Source organism: Phytophthora sojae, assembly GCF_000149755.1.
Source record: "Phytophthora sojae unplaced genomic scaffold PHYSOscaffold_6, whole genome shotgun sequence".
NCBI classification, from domain to species: domain Eukaryota; phylum Oomycota; class Peronosporomycetes; order Peronosporales; family Peronosporaceae; genus Phytophthora; species Phytophthora sojae.
This window is the reverse complement of record NW_009258120.1, coordinates 4,127,031-4,142,033: the sequence shown is the minus strand read 5'-3', so window position 1 is coordinate 4,142,033 and position 15,003 is coordinate 4,127,031. Positions and strand designations below refer to the sequence as shown.

General features: G+C 53.4%; 3 protein-coding genes across 3 annotated transcripts; all 3 read right to left on the bottom strand.

Annotated features, from left to right (window-relative positions):
* Positions 1 to 978: 978 nt before the first annotated feature.
* On the bottom strand, positions 979 to 2,322 carry PHYSODRAFT_512195 (hypothetical protein; the record flags this gene model as incomplete). The annotated part of the gene is made up of 1 exon (XM_009533359.1): positions 979 to 2,322. One exon carries the CDS (start codon positions 2,320 to 2,322, stop codon positions 979 to 981), a length of 1,344 nt encoding a protein of 447 aa, XP_009531654.1.
* A 9,115-nt stretch (positions 2,323 to 11,437) lies between these two features.
* PHYSODRAFT_335889 (hypothetical protein) lies at positions 11,438 to 12,931 on the bottom strand (the record flags this gene model as incomplete). The annotated part of the gene is made up of 3 exons (XM_009533358.1): positions 11,438 to 11,788; positions 11,927 to 12,293; positions 12,378 to 12,931. 3 exons carry the CDS (start codon positions 12,929 to 12,931, stop codon positions 11,438 to 11,440), a joined length of 1,272 nt encoding a protein of 423 aa, XP_009531653.1.
* A 549-nt stretch (positions 12,932 to 13,480) lies between these two features.
* PHYSODRAFT_335888 (hypothetical protein) lies at positions 13,481 to 15,003 on the bottom strand (the record flags this gene model as incomplete). Its single annotated transcript, XM_009533357.1, has 3 exons — positions 13,481 to 13,627; positions 13,944 to 14,196; positions 14,240 to 15,003. 3 exons carry the CDS (start codon positions 15,001 to 15,003, stop codon positions 13,481 to 13,483), a joined length of 1,164 nt encoding a protein of 387 aa, XP_009531652.1.

Sequence of the window (15,003 nt, the reverse complement as noted above, 5' to 3'; positions counted from 1 at the left end):
TCATGTAACACGACCTGTCCGCTGCACCCACCTCCAATTTTTTGAAGACCATCAGCTTTACTCCATTTTATTGTCTCAACCAGACCTTTGACACTTCAAATTCTCGTCTTGTTGGAGTCGCTGTCTTCTTTGTCGACCATACTGTATTAATACCACATTGAAATGAAAAGACTTCAATTTGCTTAGATTCAGCAGCTGTCGAGGCTACCAGTAAAGCGAGAGTCGCCAAGGCACAGCGTGGACAAGTCCTTGGGGAGGTTTGCGAGTTATTTTAAAGCTGAAATACTGTCACAACAAGTTCAGAAGTGAATTTGTATTTGAGTAGACCGACAGGACGTTCTCAAAGATAGAATTCATGTATCCTTGTGATAGCATTGTAAGCGCTTGAAGCGATCGAAACTCAGCTTCAAGATCCGGATTGTTCCCAGATCATGTAGAGAAACTGCTTCTATCTCAGCATGTTCATTAGTGCACGAAAGGGTTGTCGAATTGTATGCGCTTGAAAGTCGCGAATTCGAAATCGAAACCAAATACTCGTTCACAAACCATATTTTACTACTAGTAATATGGTAAAACTTAAAAAAAATCATCATTTATCGTGTGGGCTCATGAAATGCTTGTCCGGAGAAAATAAGTAAGCAACGATCACGAATGCTGTTGGCATCTTGTGCTATCGCTAGCTCCTCTGATACAACGGATTGACACTTTGATTGAGACCTTACTCCGATTTGGCAATGCCACCATCTATCGCCCGAAATTCATCCACGAAGATACAAAACTTACCCCACTCATATCTACGTTTTACGTGTGGATCTCTGTACACTACTACAGTAGAAGTAATTTTAATTACAATTATCTGCAACATTCACTTCAACTTCACTGGAACTCTCATCTTCTTCCTGTACGCATTGACATTAACTTCGAGGATTCAGGCTAAGAACCGACTCCTCGGCGTCAGATAGTCTAGCTAGAACTCAGCTAGATCGCCCTGGAGAGAATCGCGCGATGGCCTCTACCATTTCCACCACGCGCCGACATTGTAGGCGCACTGCTCACAATGGCGCTAGGCCGACTCAACACCACAGAGGCTGGAAGAGGCCCGGCCCAGGCCCCCGTGAGTGGCGCACTCTTCACTGGAGTGGCGCTCTTGGCTGGAATCACCTGCACCTTGTCAGTCGGAGGTGTATTCTTGCGCTGATCGGTCTTCACACTCACAGGGACTGGCGGAATTTGCGTCCACATCGCAGCCTCCAGCGGCAGATACTTCTTCTCCAATTGGCTCGGTTCGTTGACACGGGAGTTCTTGGCATGCTGCCCCTTGCGTCGTTCGGTCTCCTTCTGCTGCTTCATGCCCTTCTCCGTGGGGTTTGAGCGAGGACGAAGGTTCTTCGCCTGCAGAGCAGGTTTGTCCTTGCTGGCATCCCACGCGCCACCAATCTGCTGGAGTTGCGTACGAATACCGTCGTAGAGGTGTTGACCACCGAGTTGCTGCATGGCCTCCTGGAACTTGTCCGACTGCGCTTGCTTCACCATGTACTTCAGCTTGTACTGGTTCACCTTCGTCCATTCCTCAGCAACCTTGTTGGAGGTCGGCGTCAACCCTTTCGCTGTCGGTGCCAGCACTAGGCGCTGGTGGCTCATAAGTTCCAGAATCTCACGCAGACTCTGGCATGCAGCACGCTTCTCGGGTGCCAAGCCCAGCACTATTCGCAGCACAAAGCTGACACCTACGGCTTGCTGCTTGGATTGGAGTCCTTTGGTGCCGAAGCGCGCGCCGATGACGGTGTCCATCTCGCCGAAGCTGTTCTTTCGGACCAACTCCGGTTCGCCGTACTTGGAGAGCGCGGCAGACACGGTGATCAGTGATAACAGCGCCTGCTGAGTCTCCTGCGTACCCTGGATGCAAGCAAGCGTCTTCGAATTCAGGACGCTGCGCACCCAAAGGTCGACGTCCTCACGCTTGGCGTTCGCCTTGCTGTTGATGGGCCTGGCCACGGCATCGTCCTTGGCTGTGAAGTAGTTGTGGAGCTTGGCGAACCGCTTGAAGTCCGTCTTTCGAATCTCCCGAGCGCGCTGCACGCTCCACGTCGTCACATCATTGAGCGTAAATGGCTTTGAACCATTGGCGACTGTGGTCTTGACGACGTTCACTTTGATGCCGTTGAGGTTCTTCGTCGTCGACTGCGTAGTTGCAACGGTTGTGGTCATTTGGGCGTTCTTTACTACTGTGGCACAGGCAGGCTTCACCTGTGCGCTGGCGGGGGCAGCGGCGGTGACGTTCTTGGCGTTGTTGGCCTTCTGACGCGATACAGCGTTGGTCATTCTTGGAAGTTGCTTGGGAGCGCGGTGGCTCTCGTAAGCCTGGTTCCGCCTTGTTGGCTAGCTGGTGGGATTGCAGAGTGTGAAAGTGGAAGCACTGCATAAGGCAGTTAAAACGAACGTGACGAAGATAGGATTCCCATTATGAGATACCCACAGACAGATAAGAGCTTGACGTCTGTCGGATCATCAGGTGAGGCCAGCAATAACTAAGACGCCGAAGCAGGACACGTCCAGTAGTAATTAGTACTTTTGCACGTATCAAAATATAGTACAGGTACTACTACTGTAACGAGAGCTATGCGTAGGCTGGGATAGCTAAGGAACTTGTAAGTAGGGCATCTCCCTGCCGCGCCGTCGATAACGAGCTTCGAAATTTACTACTTCAGTACAGTATGTGCTGTATGTAAATCTGTGTTGCCCATTGCAGCGCGTCTCTGAGCTCCTAACAAAAAACATCTCTGGTGTTTCCGTTCACACCTAGCTGGGGATCAACGGTCCGCTCTTCAAATTCGGCCGAAGCTTCGTCGTCAAGGGAGCTGACACCCGCCGAGCTCATTTCATTCAAGCTCTCATAGCAACATGCGGCGTCTAGAACTGTCTTTGATCTGTATACCTTCATCTTTGAAAATATTGTTAATTACTAGAGGAATTGTGCTGGCAGTGCGCACCGCCGGGGATTTTCATTGAAAATATAGTTAATTAATTTTCAAGTAGATGGGTGGAGAACGCGTCATCCCATAGCATCAACGCAAATGTTCAGTATATTTCAGTTCGTCGGCTTCAGCTACCGTACCGGAGCCAGCGACGCCGAATTAATCTGTGCTGGGCCGCCCCTCCGGGGTACTGCTATCCCAGAAAAAACGTATAAATGTAAGCTTAAGTTACTACTGTAGTACAGGTGCGTTGTAGGTGAAATGAGTCGGTAGAACAGAATAAACATGAAAACCCGTAGCTCCGCGGAGGCTGGAATAGGAAATTTTTGGTATATTTCCCCTGCTATTACTACGGATTAGCTGCGAAGCAGCCGCAACAAGTAAGCAAAAAAAAGAAATGAAGTCATGGTTACAATCTGTTCGAGGCTTGCACGAAATGCAAAATGCCTACCTTTGCGTCAGTGCTATGGTAGAGTAGGCCATCCACCTCAAGCGTTCTCTTTACTTAACTCCATCAATACATACTTCTACTGAAACATACCAGTTTCGTCGGTAGTATACCGGTTCAAACTGACCACGCATAGGACCCAGTGTCACACCGGGGTCATACCGGTTTCCACGGAGATGTACCGGTGGAAGGTCAAGAGGGGTCATTTTTTTTTACATGTACCACCGGATGCAATCCGATTTGGTCTGGGATAGCAGCACTAACGTTGCCCAGTAAAAAGCTAAACTTGTTCGTCATTGACTACTTACTCACCCACAGCGACAAATGATGCCGCGGAAAGTTTTAATGAACAGAAATTTTCAGCTTACCATATTTACCACAAACAAGGAAGATCCTCCACACGGACAAATACTATCTCTATAGTATTTTAATTATAACTTCAAAGTAAAAAAACTATATCACCTTACCGAGCGCTGTTGTGCCCCCGGCCTTCCAAATTTCGAATTTGTCGGTAGTAAACCAAGGTAAGATGAAAGGCTAGGAAAGTGCCGTGACTCAAAGTGGGTACATACCGGTGCATGTACATTTTCCACGTTTCTTGAAGGCACATAGCTTGCGCATTCGCACGCAATGGAACTCTTCCAAAACCAACACAAAAATAAATGTGTCATGAGCACAAAAATAGGGCTGCATACCCAGTACAATATGCGAAGACGCAAATATCGTCTCCAAAAAATGTGTCATGAAGAATTGTGTCAATTTTGGAGCAGCTCCAATGTATGAAGATATACATTAGGCTTTGCCATGGGTACCTTGCAAACATCTGGTAGCACATCCGCGATTTCTACGAATTGTCAATACCGGCTACAGTGTACTGTAAATGCAATGGATGCTAAGTTGTTGATAACGCTCTATGTCAGGGTAATACACGTACATGTAGCACTATGGACCAGAACTTTATGTTACCCGTATTAGCAAAAATACTACACTATACACAGAAACGGATATTGGCAAGAAACTTTGTATTCCAACACCGACAAATGCAATGCCTTAGCAATGCAATCTCAATTTGGACCCTCTAGCTACAGCTACTGTATACATTGCCCTGTACCCTGTACTTCGGACATGTGTATGAACTCCATACACACAGTCGTGTGCTTGATACAGTACTATGAAGCCGTACCCGAAGGTCGATCCCATTTTCCAGCATGCACACCGCTATCTTCAAATACCCCGTCTAATCGAGTTAAGTATAGAAGAAATTATCGGCCAATGAAAAAAACTTGACATCTGTTTTGGATCGGTTTTTTCAGGTTTTCGCACGGTTTCCTCGTGAAATCTGTTTTGGATCGGTTTTCCAGGGTTATACGACCCGGGAGGTTTTTTAGCGCGAAACCTGCGACACTCGATGGTATCGAGCGATAAAATTTAGCGAGCAATGGCTGCTGCGGTCACTTTTCGACGAGCATGGAGTCCGAACGGTGTTAGTAGCTAACAATATGTGAAGTGGCGTGTGAGTGTGGGAACTAGTCTTCCCTATCATTAATTACCTCTCAAATCGCTTCAACATCTCACCGCGCTGAATTGATTATAAATGCGTATGATGAGCACAAGTCCATACCGTCAAAATTCCAACGCTCCAACCAAGTGTCCAACATGTACCGGTACTACAGCAAATCATTTTAATGACATCTATTTCATTTTAATGACATCCTAACTAAATCCTATTCATTCATTCGTTCAGCTTCGGAGCGGGCCCCCCGGCCAGCAGCACCGAGAGCAAGACGGGCGTCGGCAGCGAGATGGACTGTGGCTGGGCCTCGGGCTGGGTGATGGCCGCCGAGGTCAGCAGCACCTGTAGCAGGGCGGCGACGGCGACAGTGGCTGGGCCTCGGGCGGGGTGATGGCCGGTGAGGTCAGCAGCACCAGGACCAGTGCGAAGAGGCGGGTTGTAACAGGGTTACACGCTCAAGTGGCTACAGTCACTTGTAACTCTAACAGATACGACGTCTGTTAGAGGTTCGAAAGACTTTCTCGACCTTGGTGTAGACACACCAAAGGCTACATACATTTACGACCACCACAACAGGTGGTCCATAGAGACTTAGGACTGCTATTGGCTGAGAGCAGCATCTCTTAGCCAATGAGCGACATGCATAGCATTAGAATTCTGCCAACCAGCCGTTGGCAGATTCCTATCTTAGAATATTACATTTAGAGGAAGTCAGAAACATAATACAAAAATAGCAGTTCTCATTTTAACCCAAAAACATTATTTGGATCGTTTGTTTAGATTAATCTATACTCGGAGGCCCGAGTATAATTAACTCTAAGTTAAACTAAGCTACGCTTCCTCACAGACACGCGCACACGCGTAAGCTAAAGTAGTGAGCCAAAGTAGGCCCATTACACCTGGTAGCACTTTGTAGTCCGTCCAACGACCGACTACCTGAGTTCGTACGTCACCGCACGAACGCGGAGCTGAGAACCTTCCCATGGATACGGAGGTGTCCATGGAAAGCTCCACTACGCCTGCAACTCACGTTGCACGCGCTGACTGTCCCCACCTGTCGGACCCAGAGTGGGAAGTTCTCCAACGACTGTCAACAGTCATTGGTGAGGCGGCTGTAGCTACGATGCTGCGTACGCTAACGGCGACAGAGCAACATGGTGTTGCTCTGGGATTCATCATGAGGGAGCAGCGAGATGCTGCTTCGTCTACCACGGTGTCGTCCCCGACGACACCGCGCGCGTAATCGCTGAAGCTCAGCGTGAGCAATTAAGTTGGAAGAGAGGGCGAGCCTCTCCTCCGTTGGCTTGTCGAACTCGACACTGCCATTGCGGCTCGACGCATCGTCGACCCGTTGTCGAAGGTCGCGTTCGCCATGTCATGTCTTGGCGGACGTGCAAGAAGTTGGGCGTATGGACGCCGACTCTCGGATCCTACGTGCTTTAGCACGTACGAGGGTTTCAAGGAAGAGCTCAGACAAGCGTTTGAGCCACCGCAAAACGAGTTCCGGTCGAGGGCGGAGTTCCGCGACCTGCAGCAGGGCAAGCATGATGTCCATGCTTACGCTCAGAGAGCACGGTACTTGGTCTCGAACATCGTGACCAATCCGATCGACGAGGCGACCAAGGTCGTCACGTTCATAAAGGGGCTGAGAGATGGGCCTGTCAAGACCTATCTCTTCCGCGAGTACCCGAGTACTCTCGAAGCTGCAATTACTCTTGCAATGCAGGAGGAGTTTAGCCTGCAGCAGGCTAAGCTGCATGCACATGTACCGAGGCGACAGCCACGCCCGGTAGTGAGGACAGGAGGCCCAGAACCCATGGACCTCTCGAGTGCTGCAACTGCTGGACCCCAGCAGTCGCAAGGAAACAATGTGCGATGCTACCGATGCGGTAGAATCGGTCACTTTGCTCGGGAGTGCACGGCCCCCGTGAACCAGCAGGGTGGCTATTGCGGCGGTGCCAGGCACCGTCGCAACCAAACAAAAAACGCTGGACGCCAGTAGGCGCGGGGCGCCCTACTGGTAATGCAGTTCCGCGTGTCGACCTTGGACACGCGACACTGAGGACTGCAGCCCCCAGTGAGGTTCATTCTCACTGCAAGAAACAAGATGACAAGCCTGACCTTGTCATCCTGAATGTGAACTCGATGAGAGCAAGCGGCTCTCTCCGTGCTTTGGTAGATTCTGGCGCATCGAAGAACTTTGTTCGACTGCGAAGTCTATCAAGGCTTGACTTCGAGAATTTAAAGATACCTCGAAGTATGTTGGAAGTACGACTGGTGGCAACGGGTGCCGTCGTGAAGACCGAGAAGCGCATGCTACGCGTGCGCTTCACGTATGAAGATCAAGAGTATGTCGAGACCTTTATCGTCCTGGATCTGGACGATAAGTTTGACATTGTATTGGGCATGCCGTGGCTTGCACGACATGATCCGGTCATCGATTGGGAGAAGCGCACTCTCGTGCGCTTAGGTCGCGACAGCGGAACAGTGAGCGATGGTCCTGTTGCCGCTACGCACGCACCTGTCGGTGCGTGCGACTCCCCACTCGAGACAGCGCCTAATGCCGCTGTCCCGAATCATCCTGGGGGCGCGCGAGCACGCGCGCAGGGGAAGCTAGCGTCGGTGTTGCCGCCGACAGCTAATGAAGAAAATGTGTTGACCTCTGAGCGCCCTGGGCGCGCGCGAGCACGCGCGCAAGAGCAGCAAGCATCGGGGTCGCCGCCGACGGCTGAAGGAGAATATGTGTTGATCTCGGAGATCGACACCCGCTTTTCAGCGAATCAGGAAGACTCTCCGGTCTCAAGGGGCACGGATGACGCAGGCGAGTCACACGCCTCAGCCGTGGAGGCTGACGCGAATCTGATTGGACCAGGTCTGGCCAATAATAAGAGCCAAGGTGACGGAACGCCGTCGACTCCGGGAGTCGATGGCTTGGGTGAATTTGATTCGTCGGCTCGGGGAGCCGACGCTGCAGGCGGTGCGGACGGTTGCAAACGTTTCGCACCGGAAAAACTTGCATGCTGTCGTGCAGTCGGGCTGCAGGACGAAGCGCCGGGCGACCAAGCCGGGCTTGAAGTCGCTCGCCCGCGGGACGAACCCGCCGGCGGTACTGAAGAAGAACACCCGTCCACGGCTGGGCCTGGACGAGGTCCAGAACCAAGCGGAGCCGGGCTCCGCAAAACAAGAAGACGGCGCATGCGAAGATCGCTGCGCAAGTCTCGGCCTGGGGCCGAGACGCTACAAGGAATGTCTGCCGGGCAGACGGAGGCTGAAAAGCCGGACGTCGAGACGTTGAACGTCTTGACGCGTACCTGTGCCGGGTTCCGGTACAGGGAGATGACTCTCGCTAACCCTCCGACGCAAGCGTCGGAGTTGACTTCGCTTCCAGTCATGAGCTGGAAGCGCTTCGCGCGTGACTTGCACGATGGACGCATCGAGCAAATATGCATTCTCTCGGACGCCGAGAGAACGAAGCGCGAGAATGAAGAACTGAGGCAGTTCTTCATGGAGACCACCACTGAGAGCGAGGACACGCTCAGTGCGAAGACGAAGAAGGAGCGCTTTGAAGAGCAGAGCTGGGACTCGTTGAAAACGAGTCCCTACTACGAGATCTTACGGGAATACGCGGACGTACTTCCGGAAGAGATTCCTGCGGATCTTCCGCAGGACAAGGGCATCCAACACGAGATTGATCTCGTGCCGGGAACGAATTACTGTGTCACGCGGCAGTGGCCACTGCCGCGAGAGCAGGTCAAGGCGATCGACGACTTCTTTGAGAGTCGTCGCAAAGCTGGACAAGTGCGGGAATCGAAGTCCCCGCACAGTGCTCCGACGTTCTGTGTCAAGAAGCCACAGGGCGGCTGGCGCATCGTTCATGCGTACAACAAGCTGAACGATGCGACGATACCGGCGCAGACACCGATACCGCGAAAAGATGTAATCATCGATTCGATGGCCAGGAGCACTATCTACAGTGCTCTTGATCTGCACGATGGGTTCTATCCGATCCTCATGCGTGAGAGCGATATCCCTCTCACGGCTGTGAGCACGCCGAGCGGCATGCTCTGGGAGTGGCTTGTGACGCCACAGGGTCTGAAGAACGCCCCTGCGACCTTCAACAGGTGCGTGACGCACTTGTTGCGCTCAGTGCGCGACTTCGCACCGAGCTACGTCGACGATGTGTTCGTCCACAGCCGGGCTGCGGACGGGATGAGCGATGTTGAGATGCACAAGGTGCATCTCCAGAAGCTGCTTGCGCTTGCGCAAGCACAAGCTCTATGCGAACTTGAAGAAGTGTATCTTCGGGGCGAGCGAGGTACCCGTGCTCGGGTGTCTCGTTGGGAGGAACGGTGTCCGCCCTGACCCTGAGAAGGTCAGAGTAATCAATGAGTGGCCGACGCCGTCGAACGTCAAGGAACTGCGGCAGTTCCTTGGCTTGGTCACGTACTTGTGCAAGTACGTGAAGGACTACGTGGGCATGATACGCCCGCTGTCACAGCTCCTGAAGAAGGACGCCGAGTGGGTTTGACTGCTGAGTGTCAGCAGGCCTTCGATGCAGTCAAGCGGGGCTTGACTGAGGCGCCGATCTTGGCGGTGGCCGACCAAGATCGCCCATTCCACGTAGTGTGTGACGCATCCGACTTCGCAATCGGATGTGCGTTGATGCAGCACGATCACGAGGGTCGTGATCGTGTCGTCTACTACCAATCTCGTCAGCTGAAGCCAGCTGAGCGCAACTACCCGGTACATGACTAGGAGCTCCTTGCCATGAAGTACGCACTCGCGAAGTTCCGAGTGTATCTACTCGGAAGCAAACCGTTCGTGGTCTATACGGACCACGCGTCGTTGCGGACGGCTGTGAAGTCGCCGCACATCTCGCAACGGATGACGAGGTGGATCTCATTCTTCGCAGAGTATAACTTCCGGGTTGAGTACAAACCCGGAAGACTCAATGTGGTGGCCGACGCGCTCTCGCGTCGACCTGACTACGCCACAACTGATGCCGAGGTCAATGCCATTGACGCCATGCGATCGAGCACCCCGACGTCGTCACTGCTGGACGACGTGAAGGTCGCGTCCGCGCACGACGCGGACGCGAAGCTCTTGCTGGCCTACGGCTCAGCGCCTTCTGACCAAGCTCGTCAGAAGCTGCCGAAGCATCTTCGTGCTCGTGCACACCGTTCCCGGGTGCACGAGGGGTTATTACTCTACAGTGCAGTCGACGACAACGCGGACCGCGTTGTTGTGCCCAATAACCATGACCTGCGACTCAGGATCATGTACGAGTATCACGATGCACCGACTGCGGGGCATCCGGGCCGTGAGAAGACATACCTTCTTCTCACGCGAGACTTCTACTGGGCCCACCAGTATAAATGGGTGCGCAAGTACGTCCGTGCTTACGAGGTTTATCAACGTCGCCTTTCGCGCAGGCTCCCTTGCAGTCACTACCAACTCCACGGGAGTGTTGGCAGTCCATGTCTTTGGACTTCGTGTTCGGTCTTCCCCCGGACAGCCAGGGGAACACGGGCGTTGTGGTCTTTGTTGACCGCTTCAGCAAGATGGTACATCTTGCTGCAGTACCCGCTGAAGTGACTGCGAAGCAGACGGCGCGTCTATTCGTTGACATGGTGTTCAAACACCATGGCATGCCGATCGACATTGTGTCGGATCGGGACCCGCGCTTCACTGCACACCTTTGGCAAGAAGTGTTTACACTTCTTGGGAGTCAACTTTCGATGTCGACTGCGGACCATCCGCAGACGGACGGGCAGACCGAGCGCGTGAACCGCGTGCTCGTAGACGTGCTTAAGAGCTACGCTAACTCGTTCCAACACTGGAGCGAGTGCCTGCCGATGGCGGAGTTCGCCATCAACAACTCGGTGCATGCCTCGACCGGGCATACACCGTTCTACGTGAATGCCATCAGGCACCCACGCCTCCCGAGTCAACTCGGGATGGTGGCTTCATCCTTAAGTGGGGGAGGATCTACGACTGCAACGCAGCAGCCGCAGAATGCCGCTGACACTTGCACAGTGTCAGCCGCGACTACGCGCAAGAAGAAGAAGAAGAAGCACGCGTCTGTGCAGGGCACAGACACCGCGAAGACGAACGCAGAGGCCGGGCCTACTGCAAGAAACGAGCTGAACGAGTTCAGCTCGGACGCAATCAACTTCGTGCAGCGCAGACAAGCCGTCATTCGGTTTGTCCAAGACGCTATCGCAGCTTCTGTCGACCGACAGAAGCTGAACGCAGACAATGTTGGTAGGGGCAACACTAATGAATTCAAGAAGGGCTCATTGGTTTTGTTAGCAACTCAAAACCTGCCTAAACATGCAGTTTCCGACTTCGGGGCGAGCAAGCTCGCTCCGCGCTTCATCGGGCCGTTCACGGTGTTGGCACGGCATGACAACGCCTACACGCTAGATATTCCATCTAGCAGGCGCCTCCATCCGACCTTTTACGTCGGGCGGCTGAAGCCATACCGGCACCAGGAGCCACCTAGCTCGGCTGGCCCGAAGCGGAAGCCCCAGCGGGAGCGAACCTCTGCTCCAGCGCGTGAACGCGCTGGGCCAAGCGTGCGACGCGACCTCCCACGTCGACAGAGATGTCCAATGCGGTCTGCGAGGCCTGAGCGACTTGAGCCCTCAGGATCACCACCTCCTGCTTCAGAGCGGTGAACTCCCGGCTCTGATGCTGTTCCACAGCAGCGACCCGCTCCTCGAGCGTCGGGCCAAGGTCAACCCCAGGTAGACCATACCCGGGGCGTGTTCCCACCACCGCCGCCTCCGATCCGCGACGCCCGCGGCTCAACACGCTGGATTGTTGAGCGTATTGTGAACCATAGTATCCCTAAAACGAACCGGCAGCCGGTTCGTTATCGTATCCGTTGGAGAGGGTTTCCGCCCCACCAAGATACATGGGAGCCGCGGGACGTCCTGCTGCAGGACGTTCCGGAAATGGTGAGGGCGTACGAAGCTCACCACGCACTGCCGACGCGAAGGTAGTGCGAGCGCTGTGGTCGCCTACAGTGCCCGAAGCCCCACGATCGTCGCGTTCCTCGCGTGCCAAGAACTTGGCACGGAGATCCTTGAGACTCTCAGGTACACGAATCGTCGTGTACCCGTTTAGGTCGCGGTCGCTCAAGCGCACCGCACCCGGAAGACACAACGTGCACTGATGGCCTTCGGGCACAGCGCATGGAATACCAGCGCCCACAGAGGATCTGTGGAGCTGCTCCAGCCTCCCGCGCGTCGAGAATGTCTCAAAGCGCTCACGGTAAGCAGCCTGCTTCTTGTTGAAGTTCTCAACAAAAGCATTCCAACTTTGACAAAGTGCCTGCAACTCAGGCACTTTGCTGCGAGAAGAGGTCTTCTAGCTGGAGAAGTATCGGAGCTCGTAAAAGAGTCCGATATATTAATCGCGCCTTTGATTCGTTAACGGATCAAAGTGCTGCTCCTCCGCCACAGCATCATCGTGGATCCCGCTGCATACGTACAGCGGAATTTCATTTGGAGGTACGGTGTTGCCCACACGGTCTGCGATCTCTGACGCAGACGGCATCCACGGATCGCGCGCTGCCTGAGCAGTGCGCGGAGAACTTGAAGACGCCACCTCACGCGGGGAGCTTAAAGCCCCAGCAGCGGAGAGCGGAGTTTCGCTCTCGCCGCGCGAACGCTTCGAGCTTGAAGCGTCCGAGTCGTCTCCTTCACGAGGGCGTCTCGACCCGGCATGCGGGTCGAGACTATCACTGTCGATAGACTCCTTGCGCTTGTTGGAAGAGGCCTCGCCCTCTTCCATCTCTACGTCGTCACTCCCGTTGTCAACGGCGTCGTTGACTACAGAGGAACCTTCGAGGACAATCTCCGACTGGGTTGTCCCCGACGCGGCGTTTGCAGCGAGGGCGTCGCGCTTTGCCTGCTGGCGCTCATGGTACTGAGCAACAGAGAGGTTACCCTCTGTTGCGGCGGCGGTCATCTTCTGCGGCGAGCTCATTGCGGAATGAGCTCGAGTTTTCTTTCTCCCAACGTGAAGAATTGACGAATGGTCAATTTCCTGATTGGCGTGCCGTTGAGGGGGGGGGGGGGGTGTAACAGGGTTACACGCACAAGTGGCTACAGTCACTTGTAACTCTGACAGATACGACGTCTGTTAGAGGTTCGAAAGACTTTCTCGACCTTGGTGTAGACACACCAAAGGCTACATACATTTACGACCACCACAACGGGTGGTCCATAGAGACTTAGGACTGCTATTGGCTGAGAGCAGCATCTCTTAGCCAATGAGCGACATGCATAGCATTAGAATTCTGCCAACCAGCCGTTGGCAGATTCCTATCTTAGAATATTACATTTAGAGGAAGTCAGAAACATAATACAAAAATAGCAGTTCTCATTTTAACCCAAAAACATTATTTGGATCGTTTATTTAGATTAATCTATACTCGGAGGCCCGAGTATAATTAACTCTAAGTTAAACTAAGCTACGCTTCCTCACAGACACGCGCACACGCGTAAGCTAAAGTAGTGAGCCAAAGTAGGCCCATTACACGGGTGACTCGTGCTGCGGCATGGCCTCGCGCGGGGTGATGGCCGGTGAGGCCAGCATCAGCAGCAACAACAGGACCAGTGAGTGCGGCTGCAGCGACACTGCCGGCTGGCTGGTCTTGCGCAGATTGATGGTGGCCGAGAACTGCAAGACACAAGGCAAACATGTCATCACTATGAATGTCCTATGCTAACGTTATGTTTTGTGCAGTGTTGTTTATGATGTAGTAATGAACAAGTGCAAGAAAATACACGAAGAGGTTTACCCAAATATGATGTTGTTCATGTATTCATGTGATGTCGGTGGTATTGTCCCTTGATCAGCGAGCCTGGTGTGCGGTGAGTCGCTTTAACTTTTGAGTTTGTTCGTGTATTTTGCTATGTGTTACAGTAGCAGATCAACCTTGCGCGGGCTTCAGTCGAGTGAATGAAGGCAGTGCTGAAGGTGGCGTCGGATCGACAATGACACCTTGGTCAACGCGTTCATGGAATTGGGCGATGAACGCGTCGAGCTTACCAAGCTTCTGCATCTGACGAAGAGCCTTCAACGCCGAACCCGCTGCAACCGCGGAGGAGCCGTGCGATTTCAAGAAGGTGAGTGCGTTCTGCTGCGCTTTATCACCAAGCTCCAGGACCTCGCTTTTGTATGCAGGCGACGAAGTGTCAAGCGCGAAATCTTCAGGTAAGAAGAGCATAAGGTACCCTGCGATGTGCCTGTACTCGTACAACGCTGTCTTCTTTAAAACGCGACACCTACGCACGAGGCTCCGCTGTAAACCACTCGAACCAGATTGTCGACAACGACTGGGCTCCCTTCTTCTTCGGGCGTGTCGTCGTAGCTCCTATTGGCGGTGGTTGCTCGGGAGCAGGAAGTGTGGTGTCGGTGTTGGCTGATCGAGTTGCGGCTGTGTTGGTAAGTGCTTGCAGGTGTGCTTCAACAGCTAATATGCGCTCGTCGAGTCGTTTATTCTGCAGTATTAAGACGTCGATCTGATCGGACTGACGCTTGATGAGGTCAATCAACGCAGGCGACTGCTCCTCACCAGCACTAGCCGAAGCCTCTGATGCAGGAGGTGCCACGAATGCCTGGTTAATCGTCACGCTCCACACCAGCAGCTCGGACTCACCGATGGCTCGTTGTGCTAGGAGCTCACGTATCTTCGTGATAAGCGGGCGGCTTGGGCAGAGCACTAACATTTCGGGGTAATGCATGAACAGGGTAGCCGTAAGGGCATCAGCAACGTCGTCGTCGAGGTTCAAGGCACCGTCAGCGAACGCTATCGTGCTGAAAAAAAGAAGCTGCTGCATCTTGCGAGCGCGGACCAAGACTGGCGTGTCCAGAGCGGCTAGCGTTGGTAGCCGCCCGTCCTTGGGCTTCCAGCCACTCAGGACGCGGGACACCTTTTGGTCGGCTTGGGTTGTACCAAGCATGTACCCGAAGGCCTTGTTGACGCGGACCAACTTCCAGCCGCCACGTTCAAAAATCCAGTTCTCGGCCAAGGTACCGTCGTTGGCATGCAT